The sequence below is a fragment of the Euleptes europaea genome, chromosome 3, assembly GCF_029931775.1.
Source record: "Euleptes europaea isolate rEulEur1 chromosome 3, rEulEur1.hap1, whole genome shotgun sequence".
Lineage (NCBI taxonomy): Eukaryota > Metazoa > Chordata > Lepidosauria > Squamata > Sphaerodactylidae > Euleptes > Euleptes europaea.
The window spans coordinates 42,992,296-43,012,269 of record NC_079314.1 but is presented as its reverse complement, the minus strand read 5'-3'; the positions used below and the strand labels follow the sequence as shown (position 1 = coordinate 43,012,269).

The 19,974-nt window shown below is 43.3% G+C and overlaps 2 protein-coding genes across 2 annotated transcripts in view; both read right to left on the bottom strand.

Annotated features, from left to right (window-relative positions):
- The window catches only part of CACNA2D1 (calcium voltage-gated channel auxiliary subunit alpha2delta 1), a 437,349-nt gene that overhangs the window by 348,353 nt on the left and 69,022 nt on the right, over positions 1 to 19,974 (bottom strand). Inside the window, exon 2 of the mRNA XM_056846470.1 lies at positions 8,691 to 8,772. Within this exon, the coding sequence (XP_056702448.1) occupies positions 8,691 to 8,772 (82 nt within the window). The remainder of the gene's footprint in view (positions 1 to 8,690; positions 8,773 to 19,974) is intronic.
- Positions 19,796 to 19,974, bottom strand: part of MEIG1 (meiosis/spermiogenesis associated 1) — a 256,861-nt gene continuing 256,682 nt past the window's right edge. Inside the window, exon 4 of the mRNA XM_056846090.1 lies at positions 19,796 to 19,805. The gene's annotated coding sequence lies outside the window, so the exon portion shown is untranslated. The remainder of the gene's footprint in view (positions 19,806 to 19,974) is intronic.

Sequence of the window (19,974 nt, the reverse complement as noted above, 5' to 3'; positions counted from 1 at the left end):
TTTGGATAAACCCATGAAAGCACATGTATGCAGGTAGACTCATCACCAAACTTGGATTCGCCGCAAATCGCTTTTGGATGCTAAGACTGTTACTAAGCTTATAATATGTGAAAAAGCCCTAAAAGGCCCTTTTGAACTTTTGAACATCTTCAACTTTTGAACATCTTCTTGAACAGAACCCATAGAACCATACTGAAGGCACACCTTCTCTGATGCTATTCCAGTTTCCAACTTTCTTGAACTCCCAGCAATACTACTAAGATGAGGTACATGAGAGACACACTCCTTTTCATATCTGCAAGTTATCAGGTGCAATTCAGTCAATATTCAACCAGCCACATGCCACCTTTGGGAGTACATGTATTAAGAATACTAAAACATTTAGCTCAAAAATGTCTGTCTAGGCATCTGCTAACTCTGACAGTCAGACAAAGACAGACTGACAGTGGAGTTCTACCTGAGCCACTTGGCAATCCTATAGACTTTGTCTTGTTTCTCCTCTTCCCCACCAATTCACTATATCCTTGCAACCCCCAGAACAGCTCCCACTTCATATACAGCGGACAGGCATTAGCAGACATTTGCTGCTCTTCAGCCAGCTACTGTAAGCCGCTTGCCTGTCCCTCTGACCCCAAGCATACAAGTTATAGGCATATGTTGGGCATCAGTATTTTGCTAAAAGCTCTTTCCAAAAAAGACGACAAAATCCTAGCCCCTTTTATAAAGCTACTGACGCATTTCACAGCTAAGTGGACACTTTGAGGTCACAGCAAGATAAGCACTCCAGCTTGCCTGATGGATGTCAACAGGCAAGGATGTCAACAGGCAAGGATGCTTCCAACTCCAGGGAGAGTCCCTCTGTTGTTGTTTCCTAATTGTTCTCCAAACACTGCTTATTTATTTATTCAGAGTTAATTATCTGCAACGTTTCATCCATAACAGTACAGGGCTGCAGCATGCAAATGTAATAAAACTTCCGTAAACTGTGCAAAGGTTCAGCAGGATGGCTAGCAACATGCCCTCCCCTCCCCACCATCCATGTTTTCAAGGACACTTTTTTTATTTATCTCTCACAAAGAGCCAATTACTCAACTGCTCTTAAGGTTACCATGGGGAGATGGAACTCTTTGGTATGAAGAAACAGAGAGAATGTCAAAGATGAGCTGTACAATGAAGAGCTCCTATTCAATTGGGTCTCACACAAAACCATAGCAGCGAGGGACTGATGCATCACTGATTCCACCCCCCAGCCACCACCACTTACTGTTCTCAATAAAGAAAAGCCTCGAAAAATGCCACTTTTCCAGAGATGTGAGATCATGATCATTGTTTCTGCACAGTAATAGTTCTTCAGAATAGGACATCAAGCCATTTGCTCAAATACTAATCTGAAAGCAGAAATGCATCCTGCCTAAAAAGATGGGGATGGAAGACATCCATCATTTACAAATGTGCCCTTTATATTCTGAAACGGGGAGATGGCTCCTGGAGCCAGTACTTAAGAGAGTTCTCTTCGGTTTGCTCCTTTAACATGCTGCAACTTCCTTGTTTAAAAACGAAAATGAAGCTTCTAAATCACACATCATCCAACATGTCACAGTTGAAAACAGGGACCTTTATGCATTCCTAACACTGCTGTCTCCAGCAGGAATGCATTGGGTCATTAAAACTGTACAGAAATAAAGCAAGTCAAGAACCACTGGGGCACTGGCAGCATTGCAGGAATCAGTTAAAGGGATAAGCGAGCTCTAAGTTCACTGAATCGTTGCCTCAGCAATGTTCCCAGAATTATTGAGAGTAACTCAAGTAAACCTGCTGGGACCATCTGAGACCATCATACCTATGAGACTGTCTCTCCTGGCACACACACCCAAAGCAACAATTTACTGGGGGTCCCCGGCCCACGGAGTATGCAGCTGTCCTCAACAAGGGCCAGGGCTTTCTCGGCCCTGGCCTGGTGGAACAGTCTACCAAGAAACATCAGGGTCCTGCGGGATCTAAACAACTTCCGTAGGGCCTGCAAAACAGAACTGTTCCGCCAGACCTACACCTGAGGGCAGCCGCGAGTCTTTCTACTATCATCATTAGCTGGCCTCCCCATCTTGTCCACTGCCGACCAGGTCTGTCTAGTGGCCGCGATTTAGAATTAAATGCCATCTTGTCTTATTGTAATATGAAGCATGGGATTTTAAAGTACGTATGTTTTAATTGATGTTTTATGATTATGCTTGACCCGCTCTGAGCCCAGCTTGCCGGGAAAGGGCAGGATACAAATGCAATAAATAAATACATTAAATACTTCCTGTTCTGGTTGTTCGTTCTGCGGTTTCCAAAGTGCATGAAGCGGCAACTAGGCATTACCAGAGCCACGTGGCTGCCGCTAAAATCAGAAGCTTGTCCTTCCCTTCCCTACATGCAGCAACAAGAAGAGGAATGAAGGCAGATACAACACGTAGCATCGTGTTGTGTAGGCTCGATCGCTAAACATTAACATGGACAGGAGGAGGCAGTGCAGGGCCACTGTTTTCTTCGGCAGCCACATGTCTCCCGTCATGACCTCAGGAGACTGTACATGAACTGTTCCCCTTACTCTAAGATTAAGCTTCTGAAGACTCAAATGGGAAGAAAGGAAACCCTAGCATAAATCCACATCATTTTCAGAGAGACCTCTCCCCTGCCCAAAATGCGAAGAAAGACAGTAGTTTACCAAGGACGATTGCCAGAAAATCAGGACTGCCCCCCGCTAACTGAACCTACCACACTGACAGGTTTTTTTTTTTTAATTGTGCTGCAGAAAAACACAAAACAAGGTTGGTAAAATATGCCTCAGATGCCACAATGACCTTGCCAAATGAACATTACCTTTTATGATGTTAGGGTAGCATAGCTGCTACCTTTTAGAAGCAATCTTGCTGGTTTCAGCAACTCTTAGGACTGGACTACTATTCAGCAATAATATTTTTATACCATGCTTTCTACAAAGCATTTTCATTTCTCTCTTGGGGCTTTTCTCATGGTTATAGATGTGAAAGTAGTTTCCCAAGTGTCCTGATGCTCTCGAGATAAAGACACTAAACATTCAAAACTCTATAGGCAATATCGTACTGCCTGTCAATTTGAAGAGATATATTTCTGAGAGAAAGCCTGGGGAAGAAAGCTAGCTAGATTCTCGGCATGTACAGATCTCTCATCTTCAGTTACCACAAGCATGAAATGCTCCTTCATGTTGGATTCTGTGGGGCAGGTTGAGATGTACAGCAAAAATATAGGGGATTCTACATATCTGCCTTTGGTCCCTTACATCTAGGGACGCTCAAAGACATGCCTTTTTGGCTCCCCATTGGAAAGGTCCCTGGGGTCCCTACCTGTCTAACAGTGAAATTGAAAGAAGAATCCTCACTTCTGATATCCCAACTTAGCTGTGTAGCAATTTTTCTTGGGAGGGGATGGTGGATCAGAGGCCTACTGATCCCCCATCAGCCTAGAGTTCACTTCTCACCAACAGGGCAGGTGCAAATCTGTTCAGCAGCTGTTTGAGATGTTTGTTGCAAACTAACCATATCCTTGATTGGTTTACAGCCTGGTCATCAGTGTTGATCAGGGTATGCTTGGTGGCCAAACAGGTTTGCTGCAAAATTCACAGCATCCCTACTTCCATTTCACATCTGAAGGGGGAGCTCATGCATCTCTCCTACTGTGAGTTGCAAGAAGCTTGACGGTCTTCTGCAGGAGAGATGAATCCTCCCTTTGCAAGATTAGATAGGAAGTATGGAAGGGGGTCTCACAGCAAGGATTCTCAGGTTACAGTCCAATGTCAAAATCTAGGCTCCAGAAACACAATCCAAATGCAAGGTCAAAAGGCAACCCAAGGTCTCAGTCTGGGGTCAAAGCGTATATTCTAAAGGCAGGGTCTGAAAGCATCCCCAGTGTCAGGTCACAAGGTTCCACAAATCAATCTCAAGCACATCAGGCAACTGGTGGGGCCAGCTGCAGCCAAATCCATACCACACTGCCTCTGGCTTCACTACAGCCTTATATAGGGTGTTTCCCTGCAAGTGAGGCTGGACCAACATCAAGCTCCTCCCCACAAGCTGGGCCAGCTCCATTACTGGTGAGGAGTAGTGGAGACCGCATCCTGCAATTACTTATTGGTTTCTCCTGGCATTCCTTCAGCAGAAGGGAGGCCACGGGGTTGCCAACTCCTGTGACTGCTCCAAGCCTCAGCCCTTGCCCTTTGCCCTCTCTGCTCCTGGGGTCCTTCAGAAGACCGTGGTAGATCTGTCAGTGTGCTGGAACCTCCTGGCTTGAGGGCCCTGCTAGCTCAGAGGGCAGCACCAGCGCTGACTCAGGCCACCTTTGGAGAGGCCCTGAGACACTGGATTCACAGGAAGGGGGCTTGGGGATGGGTTGTACTCCTCCAACGAGGATTCATCTCCCCATGCTAAACCAGAGTGGTCCGTGACAGCGCCACACTTGGGAGCAAGGTCTGAAGTGACTTTCAGCGGGGGCCCAATAAGCTCCTATTAAATGCCAAGGCCTATCCTTGTTTGCTTGACAAACGTTCTTTTATGGTTCACATCTTGGGAAACGTGAGCCACAGACCTTCAGCAATATTAAGTTTGACATGATTAGACAAGAAAAGATTACATCCCACACAGTTTCCTCTTCATACAAAGTCTAAACAAAATGTCAGCTGTTTTCAAAGTACTCTATTTTCTTTATCATTTAAATTAAAACAGACTCAAGAAGAGAAATAAAAGTGCCCTCTAAGATAATGTGCAGCTTCACAAAACTCAGTAAACCTATCTTGGAAGGAGCATCGCTAATAATAAAGCGAATAGATTTTGCTTTTTTCTTGTTCGGCATTACAATGACTCTATGGAAAGGCAGATAACTATCTATTCTCTTTTAACAGAGAACATAGGCTGAAAGACAACAGCTTGCAAAAGGCCACATACTGGTAGGGTTCCGATGTATTTTGAAACCATAGATTTTAGACCAAGGATCGTCTTTATGTCCAAACCATCATAATAGGTTCTGTGGGCTGGTGCCAAATTATGATTTCAAACTAAGATTCATGGCTGGTTTGTGAAATGTGGCTTGTACAAGCCCTTGCTCATAGTTGCAGCAAGATAATCAAACCATGGATATTGGGTTGCACTGCACTGAGACCTCCAGGCCACAGAGGCAGCAGTACAGAAAAAATCAAAAGGTCAAGAGGAACGTGAACTCTAGCCAACTTTCAGTGTACAGGTGACAGTGGTTGTCACACTGAGAAAACATATTCTAACAGAAGTTACTTCATTTGTGTAACAATTAGGATAAAAGTTTAATGGCCAGCAAAATACTACAGTGCTGGTTGCTGACTGTACCATTTCAGTCCACAAGTTGGGATCACATGATTCCTACCCTATATGAAATATCCTGGCACTTACAGCCTACCAGAGGGGGAAAAACAGGCTAGAACACTCTTCCCCAAAAATGCTGTTTTAATGTGTTCTGCTGGCTACATTACAGTACCATCAGGGGGACTGGATCCACAGGTGGCTGGAGAATGATACTCAAATACTGTTTATCAATAGAACATCACCAGCCTAAAGGGAGGTCCCCACGTAGGGTGCTGAAAGGTATGTATACCTTCAACATCTTTATTAATGAGTTGTATGACAAGGTGGAAGAAATCATTATCAGAGAGGAACACAAAACAGAGAGGGACAGCAAACCCGTTGCTGGTGGTGGAAAGTGCCATCAACTCAGCCGACTTGTGGTGACCCAACAGGCAAGAGACGAACAGAGATGATTTGCCATTGCCTGCCTCTGCACAGCTACCCTGGACTTCCTTGGTGGTTGCCCATCCAAATACTAACTAAGGCCGATCCTGCTCAGCTGGTGTCACAGTGAAAGTGTCTGTCTATGATCCAGCAGATACACATATGCGTGTAACACATATACACATGCATAAATACATGATGGGTTGGATCCCATAGATGTCTTCAGCTAATGGTGCAAAGAGTCATCCCCTGATGTAAGAGGGCCTCTTGTGTGAGAGGAGGGCACCATTGTTAGCAGAACCAGCTCATGAATCCAACCCATTATCCTGTTCATTTCAGCTGAGACATAACTGAGCACTAATAGGGATCAGCAACTGTGAAATGTAAAAAAAGATAAAAGGATTGAACCTCGGAGCTTTTGTATGTGTATGCAAAGCATTCGCTCAGTACCAGAGTTATGTCCCCCTTTCCACTATTATTGACTGAGCAATCACAGATGGCTTTAATACACGGGGAAACTCTCACAGGGAAATAACTTCTATGTGTTTCATCCTGATATTGCACTAGAAAGATACAAACAAAACCTATTGAGCTTAGTAACAGTGCATTTCTAAGCACATCGTCCTGGAAGTAAGTCCCACTGAGCAGACTTAAGTAGGGTTCCAAGCAGACCTGCTTAGGAGGACACCGTTAGTGTACTGCATTGATTTTCACACGAAGCAGATTGGTCTCAAAAACCATGGACTTGACACAGCTCCCTGTTTACATGTGGGGAGGCCAAAACATGGAGGCCTCCAGGCATAAACAGAGGACCAAGCAACCAATTGAGTATGCTGTCAACACTGAAATTAAACCCACAGGAGCCATAAGCATGTGGTAATTGGGGGGGGGGGGGGTCCGAAGGTCTGCAGCTGGAAGAGGGACTGCTGAAACTGCCCCCCCACCCGTCAACTGAAGCTTCCCACTGGATCTAACCCCTTGCCCCCAGGTAACGTAAGCACACCACCCTGCAAGTTACCACTCTCCACCATGGGCACAGAAAACCATATTCTGGGCATGGAGTAGGGGTCACTGTAGGTGTGGGGAGGGGAGTCAGTTGTGAATTTCCTGCATTGTGCAGGGGGTTGGACTAGATGACCCTGGTGGTCCCTTCCAACTCTATTATTCTATGAACACAATGCATTTCCCACTGGCAAGATATTTGGCTTACACTTTAACATATGCTTATTTATTTAAAACATTTCTATGCCACCTTTCCACCCAAAACAGAGCACCAAGGTAGCAAACATCAAAACATTTCAACATTAAAATAGCATTTAAAATAAGGTATATAAAATAAACAGTTCAATAAAATCCCACAAACACACATGATACAATAAGGGATGAAAGCCAACAACAGTTACCGGGGGTACAAAATCTTTTTGGATATTTGAGATTGGGGTTTCTGCCAAGCAGGAAGTCCTGAAATAAAGTGTCTTGCATTCTTTATTTTAAAAGTAGAAACAAAGTTGAATTATAGTTCCTAAAGAAAGCGAATGCATCCATGCAAGATTTGGCGAGGTCCAGAGATCCATGTCAAGATTTTTGCAGTTGTTTCAACATCAGACTCCCTCTTTCCTTGAGCTTTTTATTTGTTCCCCTCCCCAGCCTTTTTAGAAATTCTTTCCAGCCTGTCACACTTCCTAGACATATACTACAGGGCAGGGAGTTTTGCTGTTGTCAGAGGCAGTCCATGCCATTTGCAGATGATTTAATATTAGCTTTTCCCAACAACAATAAAGGATGCTCAAACAAATTTAGCAGACAGGCAGCCAATTAATGCATATGCTGTGACCTCCCCCTATCATGTTATCTTTGTACGAAAGAAATCTAATATTGTTCCAAAGCAGGCACTGCATACAGCATACAAGCCATGGGAGAAAAAGCCTCTACATTTCCCATTTCTTTTTATAGAGAGCTTCCAAATGTTTTGTTTTTTTCCCCCAATTTGGGTCTACGTAAACACTCTTCTGGGTTGGATTGGGCATGTGTATTAGAGGGAGAGAGGCAGACAGACAGAGCGTGGTAGAGAGAGTGAACAAGTGTGAGTATGGTACAGAAAGTGAGTTGGAGTGTGTGTGATGGAGTGTGTGTGTGTAGTCTCCCACATGCATACATACAACACGAGTGCACAGGAGTGGAATCTTCAAGGATTTGTGGGGGAAGAGAAAGCCCATTCTCACTGCCTCCATCCCCCACACTCTCTGCTTCTCCCACCTTGCTCCTGCCTCACTCAATTTCCTCCAGCTCCCTTCATTCTCTCGCTGCCTCCATGGACCTTCTTATGAACACATGAAGCTGCCTTATACTGAACCAGAACCTTGGTCCATCAAAGTCAGTATTGTCTACTCAGACTGGCAGCAGCTCTCCAGGGTCTCAGGCAGAGGTCTTTCACATCACCTACTTGCCTAGTCCCTTTAACTGGAAATGCCAGGGATTGAACCTAGGGCCTTCTGCATGCCAAGCAGAGGCTCTACCACTGAGTCACAGCCCTTCCACTACACCCTCCTTCTATGTACTGTAACTGCTTAATCTCTCCCTTGGCTACCATTTTCCCTCCTTCCCTCCCTCACAGCCCTTTCCCCCTTGCAGCCTCCCAAATCTTGTCTCCATTCCCTTTCTTATCCTCCAACTCTGGTACCCCCTGACCTTCTGGTGGGGGCCATGCAACATCCAATGCCATTTTGGGTTGCTGCAGTAACCAAAATGGCACCTGGACATCAGCCTCCCCCCATATCTGCACATGCCAGAAATCTTTTTCTTTGAATCTTTCATCCCTTTTTTTAGGTTTCATATTTTTTTTCCTGCAACCTTGCAGAATGACGCTCACTTCTGAGCCTCCCCATTTTGTCCAACAGAGCCCGAACAAGCAGCACTTACTTCCGCAAGTTTGTCCACCCCACTCGCCGTTCTCACTAGCGTTACGAGGTCTTCTTGCATCTTATCCACCCACAGCTTGATCCTGCAGGAAATATTAAAAAGGAAGGAAAAGGAGAAAAGAGATGTCCCATCAGATCAATAGCAAAGAGCAAGGAAGATCACAAGCGCAAATGCAAGCTGACAGATCATCTTCCGGGCGGGGTGGGGGGAGATTGATGCTGAAGTCCCTTTGATATTGCTGTGAAGCTGCTTCAGACATTGTTTCCCACCCCCATTTTCTCTCCCCCTCCTTCTCTCACACACAAGTTCTATATTGTAGGTTTAACATTGCTATGAAACACATGCAATTTTCTAGCATCGAGAAGGGAAATAGAATACCACAAGGTGTCAGAAAATATCAGGCTGTTCCCGAACGCTTGGGCTGAGTTCTGAAATACACAACACACATCCCTTTTGACCTTGGGAGAAGTATTAAACTAATGCTTAAAGCTAATACGATTTCCTTGTGCTGATCACAGGGCAGTCATTTCCCCAAAAGTGTTCCCCTAAAATGAGAATGATGAACCCCTATAATGTTGTCCCCCCTTTCATACAAAGGAGCTAAGAAGCAGTTTATTGAAATAAGCCTGACGTGGCTAGGGTTGCCAGCTCTAGGTTGGGAAAGACCTGGCGATTTTGGGGGTAGAGTCTGAGAAGGATGGGGTTTGGAGATGGACTTCAGTGCCATGGAGTCCCAATTGCCAAAGCAGCCATTTTCCCCAGGGGAACTGATCTCTATCAGCTGGAAATCAGTTGTAAGAGTGGGAGATCTCCAGCTACTACCTGGAGGTTGGCAGCCCTAGACGTGGCACATTCCAGAGTGAATTTTCCTTACACATAAGAACTGACTTGCTAGATGAGACCAAAAATCTATCTAGCCCAGAATTCTGCCTACAAAAATTGCTGGCCAAATGGGAAACACCCAGGGGCAAGGCTCAATGTGAATAGGCAAGCAATGTTCTTTGCTCCCCCACCCCCACCAACAGTTATGCACTCTGCCTTTAATAAGGGACTTGGCTTGTCATGGCTAATACAAATTTCATGGATACGACCAACCATTCTAAAAACAAAACAAAACCTATGCAACTAGCCCTTACCAAATATGGTAATCAGCTGCTTGCTAATTATATGTCACACAAAGAAATACTTTTTCTGCCCTAAACATACTAAACAATCTCATTGGGTGACTTGGATTTCTTGTACTGAGAAAGATCCAGTTTTCCTCACACGTCATTTGTATTGGGCATTTTAAACCTGCCTGTCTCCAAGATTGCTCCCAAGGCAGGTTACAATGATACTAAAATAAATACAAATATCCTGCTGAAAGGCAGAGAGCCATAATGGATTTATACACACCCACCCCCGGGATATTTTTCTAAACTTAAAAAAAACCCAGACACTTCCTTTAAAGGTAGATGCTCCTATTCCCTTAGTTGCCTCACTTCATACCTTTCTTGCTCTGGGATATCTTTGCTTGAGTTAGAGAACACAGCATTCTGAATGGATTCTCAGCACAGATTTGCATAACGTCACTGTGAGACTGTCATATTGGCTCAGTTCAGACATTATACAATTCCATGATTTTATGCTAACCATGGTTACTTCAGCTTTTCCAAATTGGAAGAGGATTATTCTTTAGCAGCCACCCGATGCTGTACCCTAATCGTAGTGGACTGCATCCAGACAATCACACTAACAATAGCCAGCTTCAACGAAATCATGGTTTCAGGTTACATTTGAACTCAGTTTAATCATACCTAGCATGGAACTGGCCTTTGCACAAAGAAGAAGAAGAGTTGGTTTTTATATGCCGACTTTCTCTACCACTTAAGGCAGAATCAAACCAGCTTACAATCACCTTCCCTTCCCCTCCCCACAACAGACACCCTGTGAGGTAGGTGAGGCTGAGAGGGCATGACTTGCCCAAGGTCACCCAGCTGACTTCGTGTGTAGGAGTGGGGAAACAAATCCAGTTCACCAGATTAGCCTCCGCCGTTCATGTGGAGGAGTAGGGAATCAAACCAGGTTCTCCAGATCAGACTCCACCACTCCAAACCACCATTCTTAACCACTACACCACGCTGGCTCTCAACTTCCATTTTCGGTGGGCTATCCACTAGTGATGTGCAAACCTCCAAGAAAGATTACACATACTCGGCTGTTTCCCCCCCCCCCCAAAAAAAGGTCAGATTACACACACAAACCCATTCCCAAAATTCAGACTCATCACAATATTTTTGATAACCTGATGGGATCGGAATCCCTCCCCAGCTCCTACACTTCATACACCTGTTCCACTTACCTAGCAGAGATGGCAGGGAAATCTCTCTGGAGGTCTTCCTACCTAAAACAGTACTATCCCAAGGTTCCAGGGGTGTTAAAGATCTACAGCACATGGGTAAGTTACATTTCCAAGGATCCCTGGCACTTGGGAGGCTGGTGGTAGTAATGGTCAATGTACCCTAGAGGGAAGAAGACCTTCCAGTGAGACCTACCTGCTGCCACAAGCAGACAGGTAAGAGAGGAGGTAAGAGGAAGTCCTTCTACTTTCTGTACTGGAGAAGCATTCTTGGTTCCATACTAGTTGCTGCGAATTGAAGGAGGGAATTATGGGCCACAGAATCTTTGTGATTATGAATAGGCTTGTCAGGTCCCTCTTCGCCATTGGTGGGAGGTTTGGGGGTGGAGCCTGAGGAGGGTGGGGTTTGGGGAGGGACTTCAATGCCGTAGAGTCCAATTGCCAAAATGGCCATTTTCTCCAGGGGAACTGATCTCTATCAGTTTCCCCACTCCTATTAACTAGAGATCAGTTGTACTAGCATGAGATCTCCAGCCAGTACCTCGAGGTTGGCAACCCTAATTATGCACAATTGGTAGCTTTACCATTATCCATTACAAACACCAGAACCTTTGCCTAGGTATTCATAGCCAATTCAGGCCTCATTCATAGTAAAGATGGAATTGCTTTGCTACGTGGGCCTTCAGCATGAAACAAAGCACATACTAATTAAAATAACATTTTCTAATATATTCAGATACCTTCAGTGTTGCTTAGCAGAAAAGGGCATGGCACAAATAAATAATTTTGCAGAAGAGATGCAAACGGGTTTAAATATTAATGTTTCTGTTATTTGACTGGTCTCTATACCTTTGGCAAAAAAGCAAACCATATATTGTTCAGTCTTGTACAAAGAGGACGTTTTAATTAAATTTAATACATCAACTACAGCAGGAGCTATTTTTGTGAGTCAGGGATGTACATTCAACCATTAACAAAAGAAAAAAATGTGCAAATGCAGCACTATTCACAATGGTATTATAGACTATGGAAATTAATTAATATTTGTTGATATCAGGATCTCTTTGTTATTCTCGTGCCTGATTTTGGGAGCTCAAGCCAATTAGAGAGATCAGGTTGGAGAGCATATAACTGACAAGGACATTATCCAATCAGATCTTGCCAGAGAAATTCATTCACATGACAAATATTTGCTTCCACTAAGCAGGATTCATGCAGCATGTGCTTCCCACCAGCACTCACTGGCTGAACACTGCAACTCTCTGTGCCCACTTCCTAGATGTGTTGCTGCCAACTCCATGTGACAGGAACCACATATGGTAACCACTCGGCTAACTTCCTGCCATTGCTGGGTGCCAAAAAACAAGCCTCTGTTTACCATGTAAAGCACTTGTCTGCCTTGGGGTGGGGTGGGGGGAGAAGGATCCTTTCCTTCCATGAATCCCAGATTGCTCACTATGCCCTGCTGCTTGCATTTCTTGGGGAGACAAACACATTCCTCAAGGCCACTCTATAATACTCCCTGTCTTCTAGGGACACCAAGCACATGTCTCTGTCCAATCTGCAAGGGAGAATTTTAATTGCCTATACAAGTAGGACCCCATCTCCCTTCTGCCTGGAACTTCACACAAACCACATCATGCATGAAAGTATAATCCTTGGCTGGAAGACCACAACCTTAACACCAGAACTGTGTTTCCAGTTGAAACCAACAGGCATGAACAACAAAAGTAGTTGGGGGGGGGGGAATCAGTGAACATTTTCAACATACAGAAATGCAACATAATTGAATGACAATGATTGCACATCCCAGTGATGCATTAGAAAAGGGCTCCCCGCTGCTTACACTGGCCACTACAAACACATATCAGAAAACTTATTACTAAAAAGATCTGCCCTTCATATTCTTAAAAGACACTTTCCTGGGAGTAAGCCTCATTGAACAATAGGACTTAATTATGAGTAGACTTGCTTTGGGCCAATCCCCTACAGCACTAATAAAGCCACAGTACATCTGCATTTTTAAACCAAATTCTCTAGAACTTGTGTCCAGATGTAAAATCTCGTGACTTGCAAATGTCAAACTCTTATGTGGCATGGTTTAAGAATGGGGTGCTAACTCAAGGGGATGAAATATATTCTCTTCATCAGAACAACAATAAACGCCTTACAGCTTTGTGATATACTGGTGTTTATTTTCTTGCGTGTGTCATGAAAGAAAGAAAGAAAAAAAGGAGGAGAAAGAAACCAAGGCCTTCAGGGCACCCAAACGCTTGTCTGGTGTTTGGCTGAATGCTAGCCTGTGGTGTATATCAGCCTGACAGCTCCTCATGGTCAGAGTTTATTGAACAACAAGAAAAATGTCACACCAGGCGTGAAGTACGGAGCCTTAAGGAGACAGCACTGGGGTGTTCAGGACATCAGTTAAACAAAGGTTCAGTCACAGGGCTTTTCCAAGCTGTTCAAGCAGAACACTGAACTGTCCTGTCGCAAAAACCCTGTTAGAAGAAAGAAAATCCAGAGGAAACACATTAAACTGGAAAAGAGAGAGAGGTGCCTGCCAGCTCTACTTGCAAGTTACTGATGGGTTAAAAAACTTCTGGGCTCTCCTAAAATATATTGGAAAATGCTGGGAACACACAGCCCCAGAGGAAAGGCAGGCTCACTCACTTCTTCTCTCCAGGAGACATGCTGGTCTGAAATATGAGAGATGCAAGGGTGGCTTCAGAGAGTTAAGCCACTGTTCCTATTTGTCTACTGAGATGCTTGACCCACTGTTGAGAGCTGAGGGAGAAGACGTGGGTTCCCTGCATGGCTTCTGTACATTTTGCCAAGAGAAGGAACTTCAGTCACAATCGCAGCTCCTTGCATCCTGCAGGGATATTTATCCCCCACCCCCACCCCACCAGCAGTCACTATTTTAGATTTTCAGTGGAAAGAACCACAGAAATGACATGAGAGTGAAGTCTTAGAGGGTTGTCCTCAATCTGTAATCTTTCTTAATCTCACTTGAATCTTCCTTAATGAAGATTAATGCATCCCCCCTCATTAATCTCAAGAAAGAGTTTCATATCATGTTTCCAAATAGGCAAGCGGCCTAGGGTTGCCAGCCAGGAGTACCATTGGCTGGCAGGAGCATGGGGGGAGGGGACTGTGGAAATCAGCATCATGCAATGCCATAACATCACTTCCAGGTACGAACCCAGAAGTGACATAACAGCATCACATGACACTGCCCACCCCTATTTTGTTCCCGCTGCTCCATTGAGCAGCAGAGGGAGATGGAGGCTGGGGGCAGGAGCTTGCCCACCATAGCAGACAACATACCATACTCTAGAACAGAAGTGTGCTTGTACCACCCTCTATTTTCATACCAACTGTTACCTCCACAGTCCTATCCTGGCACACTGGGTTTCAGTGTTTGATCTTTTGGTTAAAAGATAACCTAGAAAAATCTACTTGCCCTAGTACATTTTCAACATGCTTAATCTTACACAGAAAGAGAAAATTATTGACGTATCAGCACACACAAACACATACATGAGTGTTCCTATACCACAAAATACACATAGGCCTTATGCAGTTTTCATTGTTCTGCCCATTCTATGGATTGTACCATTTCATTGTGCGGCTCTTCAGCTTTGTAGTTCTGGTCTAGTTTTTCCAATGCATTCTCTAGTCTCAGGGCCCAGTTCTTGCTGCATTTTATACATGTTGTTTTTGTGGCATATACTTTGTTGTATATTGTTTCTATTGTATTATTTAATAAAAACCAATTAAAAATAACCTTTTGGCATGCACATGTGTGTCAAGGGATGCAGTGTGGAATTTGATCCTAAGACTTGAAGAAATGATCAGAAGTGATTTTCAACGAGACCTCATGATCTCTGCACATATTCTACCCAGATCATTTTCAAATGCCAGCAGTTAAAATGAGAAAAAGAGTGCCTGCAAAAATCATATATAAAAACAAGGTTGATACCAATCCACACAAGAAAACCCAATGACAGAGAGCCAACCAAATGCTAATTTAACAGAACAGAGATGCTATTTGAAAAAATGAAGATAAATGAGCCCTGAGTCAGCAGCTGTGAAAAAGATAGCAATTCTGCATTTATCTAATATAACTTCTATTTTTGTCTTTTTTTTACTCCCCTGACTAGGATAGCCTTCAAATTCAGAACCCCCCCCCCCAGAAAATGACTTAAATTAGTAAACAACTACAAAGAAATTGGAAAGTAAAGGCATGGCATTCAGCATCACAGCGCCTCAGAGCACTGATGCTCACAGTGTGTTCTTCACAGAGTTTAGAACTCCACAATAGAAAAAGTATGGAAGAGAAGCCAGAGACTGACTGACTGACTGATGTGGAAATGACAGCGGATGACTCCCTCTCCCATTATTCCCAGTAAGAGATCAGAAGCAAAATCAGGCACCATCTTACAACAGATTCTCTCCTAACCTCGTGAGATTAAGCTCTCTTGCAAATATTAAACAGAAGTCTAGTGGCAGCTTAAGTTTTTTTAAATTCAGCATAAGCAGAGCTCACTTCATCAGATGCATGGAGGATTCACTCATAGGAGATACAGGTTTCTGATAAAGACAGCTCTGACTCAAGAAAGATTACACTGGAATAAATGTTGTTAGTCCTCAAGGTGTCACTAGATTTTGCTGCAACAAATGAATACAGTTACCCCCTCTGGAATTATATCATCAATATTAGTTAGTGTATTAGTAACTACAGTACCTTCTATCAAATAGTGTCAAAGAGAATATCTGCTTACATAAAAAAAGTTCCCTTGTAGAAATTAATTCTAAGCCATTACTTTCATACTTTCCTATTTTTCCTCATTAAGTTAATAGACCAATAAGCCCAGGACAAAATTATTTGGTTCAATGATAAATATATTGTGTAACAGACGTCATAAGAAAAATTACGGTTTAAGCAATTCAAAAAAGATGACTGTGATAAAGCAGTTAACCAAGAAGTATCTCGTATAAATGAGAAGGGATTTAATTACGTTAGGGTTCATTGATTGCCATTGTTTCCTGGAGGTGTTTCATTAAAGGCTCTTAAAAGTAATTATCTATCTATTGCTTATATGAAAAAAAATTAATCAAGTGCTCAAATCAAGCTATTACTGCTACGCTCTAAAACCCAGTTATTACTGCTGATAGTTAAAGCCTCCAGAAATTTATCATACATAATGAGTTTAAAGAAAGTTTTACACCACTTTTTTTTTACTTTTTTTAGAATGAGCTCTTCTTAATGGTGTTTATATTTTAAAACACACACACACAATTGAAACATCAAGCACAGGCTATGGCCTGAATTCTTCTCCTACAGTGCAACCCTAAGCAAAGTTACACCCATCTAAGCCCAAGAAGTTTAAAAAGGTGTAATTCTGTTTAGGACTGCACTGCTAGCCTTTTGGTTACATGAGGAACCTTTTCTAACAGCAATGTAATCCTGTTTTGGTTGTATCTTCATGAGACAAACCAGCAATTAGAATACAGAAGTTGGCCAAAATGATTTCTGCTGTTGAAACTGAGGAGTCTAACTTCTGTTCTAGCTTTTCTTCCCTCTTGTGGTAGTGGAAACTGCTATCAAGTCACAGCTGATGTATGGCGACCCCATAGGGTTTTCAAGACAAGAGATCTTGGGAGGTGGTTTGCCATTGCCTGCCTCTGCGTCATGACCCTGGTATTCCTTGGAGGTTGCCCATCCAAATACTAACCAAGGCTGGTCCTCTTCTGAGATCTGACGACATCAGGCTAGCCTGGGGCTATCCGGGTCAGGGATTTCTTCCCTCTTACCTGTCTTTACCTAAAAAGCTAGTTCCAAGCTTTGGTCAGCATCCAAACAGAACCCCAGGCACTACTGTGCAGATAAGTACCAAGGGATCAGCCAAATCGATACCATAATGCAGTAGAATTCACTCCACGGCTCATGGGGAAACACATTCACAGTTACCCTCAACCAAAACAGCCACATTGACTTCCAACCTGGAGCGGGAGACCTGCACCTCAGGGAAGTATCCAGCTTACCCTTTCCTCTGGCAGAAGCTGTTTCAAAGGGAAACCAGCTAACAACCACAAGCCCCACTAGACAAAGGCCTGTTTCCCGAAACATGGGGCAGGTGCCACAATGGGCTCAAAAAAGAGCCACCTGTGGCGTCCGAGCCACTGAATGAATAACACTGCCTTAATGGCTGACAACAGATTTGGACACAGATAAAAACTGCCCCTCATCCCAGGCACCGGATATGGGGCCCCCTCTAATAGGGTTCAGAAGTACACCAATTTACTTCCTTCCACAGAGGTGAGTTGTACTTCACTCGACTGAGGATAATAAGCCTAAAGGAGCAGTCATGTTAATCTGTTGCTGCAAACTGAAACAGAAATGGACTGAAACAGACTGTATGTTACACAGTCTAACAAAGTTTCTTCCAGCATAAGCATTCATGAATCAGACGCCACTTCTTCAAGTACCTACGAGGTGAACAGTTATTTTACAGAAAGTTTCAAAACCCAAATCACAGAAGGAGAGAGGGAGTTGTAGCAGAGAGACACCTGTTGTACATCATTCAGGTGCAAATCCCTGCAGACGGAACTGATCCTAAAATTCAGGTGGGAATACCAAGCCATGCAAGGAAGATGTAGATTAGTAATTAGATAACACTAATTAAAAAGGCTGCAGAATTAACAATGCGCCAGAATTACAATGTAAGCTTACACACAGCTATACCCTTCTAAGTCCACTGAAGTCTGCCTTGGATTGGGTTAAGAAACCGTGGCACAAGCTATGACTTTCCACTGCCATCTTGTGACTAGATTGCATGGGTGAGCCACAGCCAACATTATTCTGCTTTCCAGGAAATGCCTATCCCTCCCTATGCAAGTATATGTCTGGTGAGTGTCTGCAAAATCCTCTAGAGCATCTATAGGCCGCAAGTCCCAGAGAGTACTCCTCAAGTGATGGGAATGTAAACTTTCTGGAGCAGAGGCTTCAACGGGCACAAAGCTCTCCTGGTCAGAGCACCAAAAGATATCTCCTAACATACATCTAAGGGAACATACTTTACACCAATGCTGTGATCCTTGCTCTAAGCATTATGAGCCCCATGAATAACTTAAAATGTGGCTATTTTAGTTAATTCTTAAATTAGGCAGCAGATTTATTGACTGTTCTAAGAGCACTAGCTAACTGGCTTGCTTAACTTCCAAATCTACTATATCCCTTTTGTGTGTGTATAAAGTGCCGTCAAGTCACAGCCAACTTACGGCGACCCCTTTTTGGGGTTTTCATGGCAAGAGACTAACAGAGGTGGTTTGCCAGTGCCTTCCTCTGCACAGCAACCCTGGCATTCCTTGGTGGTCTCCCATCCAAATACTAACCAGGGCGGACCCTGCTTAGCTCCCGAGATCTGACGAGATCAGGCTAGTCTCCGCCATCCAGGTCAGGGCCCATATCCCTTTTACTCACACACAATCAAAACCCTCTTGATAAGTCAAGACTCACACAGAGATCCTTCACATCTTTTTTTTTTATGTACACCAGAGGGAATCAGAACAGAGCCCAAAGAAACCATATTGTGTATAGAAGGAAATCACCACCGGGATTCTAATGGATAGTAGATTTGTCTCACAACACTACCCCTCAAAGCACTGATCAAAAAAATGCAATGGCAGACTAGATCTCATTTTAATAGGTCTTCATAAAATGCTTAAATGCAGTTTTGCTAAAGCACTTTATGCATGAAAGTGTTATCAGATGTATTTAAGTCTACATCCTGACTAATTTATATCAAAATTATTTTCCCCCAAAAAAACTAATAAGCATTACATTTAGCCATAGAGAGAAAAAAGGATCATAATGACATTAAAATATGGCAGATCAGATACTAGCAAAGAAGAGATTAAAGGTTTAAAGAAAAGAGGTTTTATTTATATAAATGAGGCTCAACATTTTAGGTGCGTGGAATATTTTAATCTCCAATCCCAAGATTATGCTGATTGGTCTTGGCAAGGCTTTGCTCCCATGAGGTGGGTGGATTTGGGGCAGCAAAACATATGCAGTACTTGCTTTATCGACCCCAAACTTATGTTACTGCTTTTAAAATGCCATTTAGAACCTACTTAGCCTGCAAAATAATACTGTTTATGGAAACTAAAAGTATAAGTGCTTTAGTTTTCTATAAGCAAAACTGTGAATACCCTGAATTGGGGTGGGAGGGAGAGATTAGCCAGCTGTTGCTCCCTGTACTACTTTTTCATATGCATCTTCATTTTTGCTAGCTAGAAAGCAGGAAAAAATAAAAGCTGAAAATAGAAGGCAGCTTTTGTAGGAAACACGAGAGAGAGAATATGATTTGGACAGAAACATCTCATTCAGTCACAATGAGACCAGCAAGCAACCTGGATATCAAGTTAGACTTCATTCACAATTGAAGAGGTCAACGTCATAATCATCATAAACATGACAGCACTGTGGGGAAAACCAGTCCCGTTTAAATAATGAATACAATCCATGACAATCTGTTGTATATAAGATCTAGTCTAGGCAACGGTTGTTCCAAGCTCTCTAAGAGCCAAGAGGATGAAAGGCAGACAGCACCCCTGTGCAATCCCTAAGTAGTTGCTGAACACCAAATGTGTCCAAATATACAGATGTTCCCCTGGCACCAAGGCAGAGAAGTAGCGACATCAATATATTTGTTTTGTACACCTAAGTGTGAATTTTTCCTAACTATTAAGGGTTAAGATTGGCTGAAATACTTTGACGAAATTCTCTTTTTCACAACTGTCTGTCCCCTTCCCCAAATTACACATTTGCTCTTCTAATAGCAAACCAAGGTACAACCCAAACACTAATTTTGAGGCAGTAACTGTCCTTGTGCTTAGCTTTATTTCCAGGCTGCTTCATTTCTCCTTGCAGTCATTGAA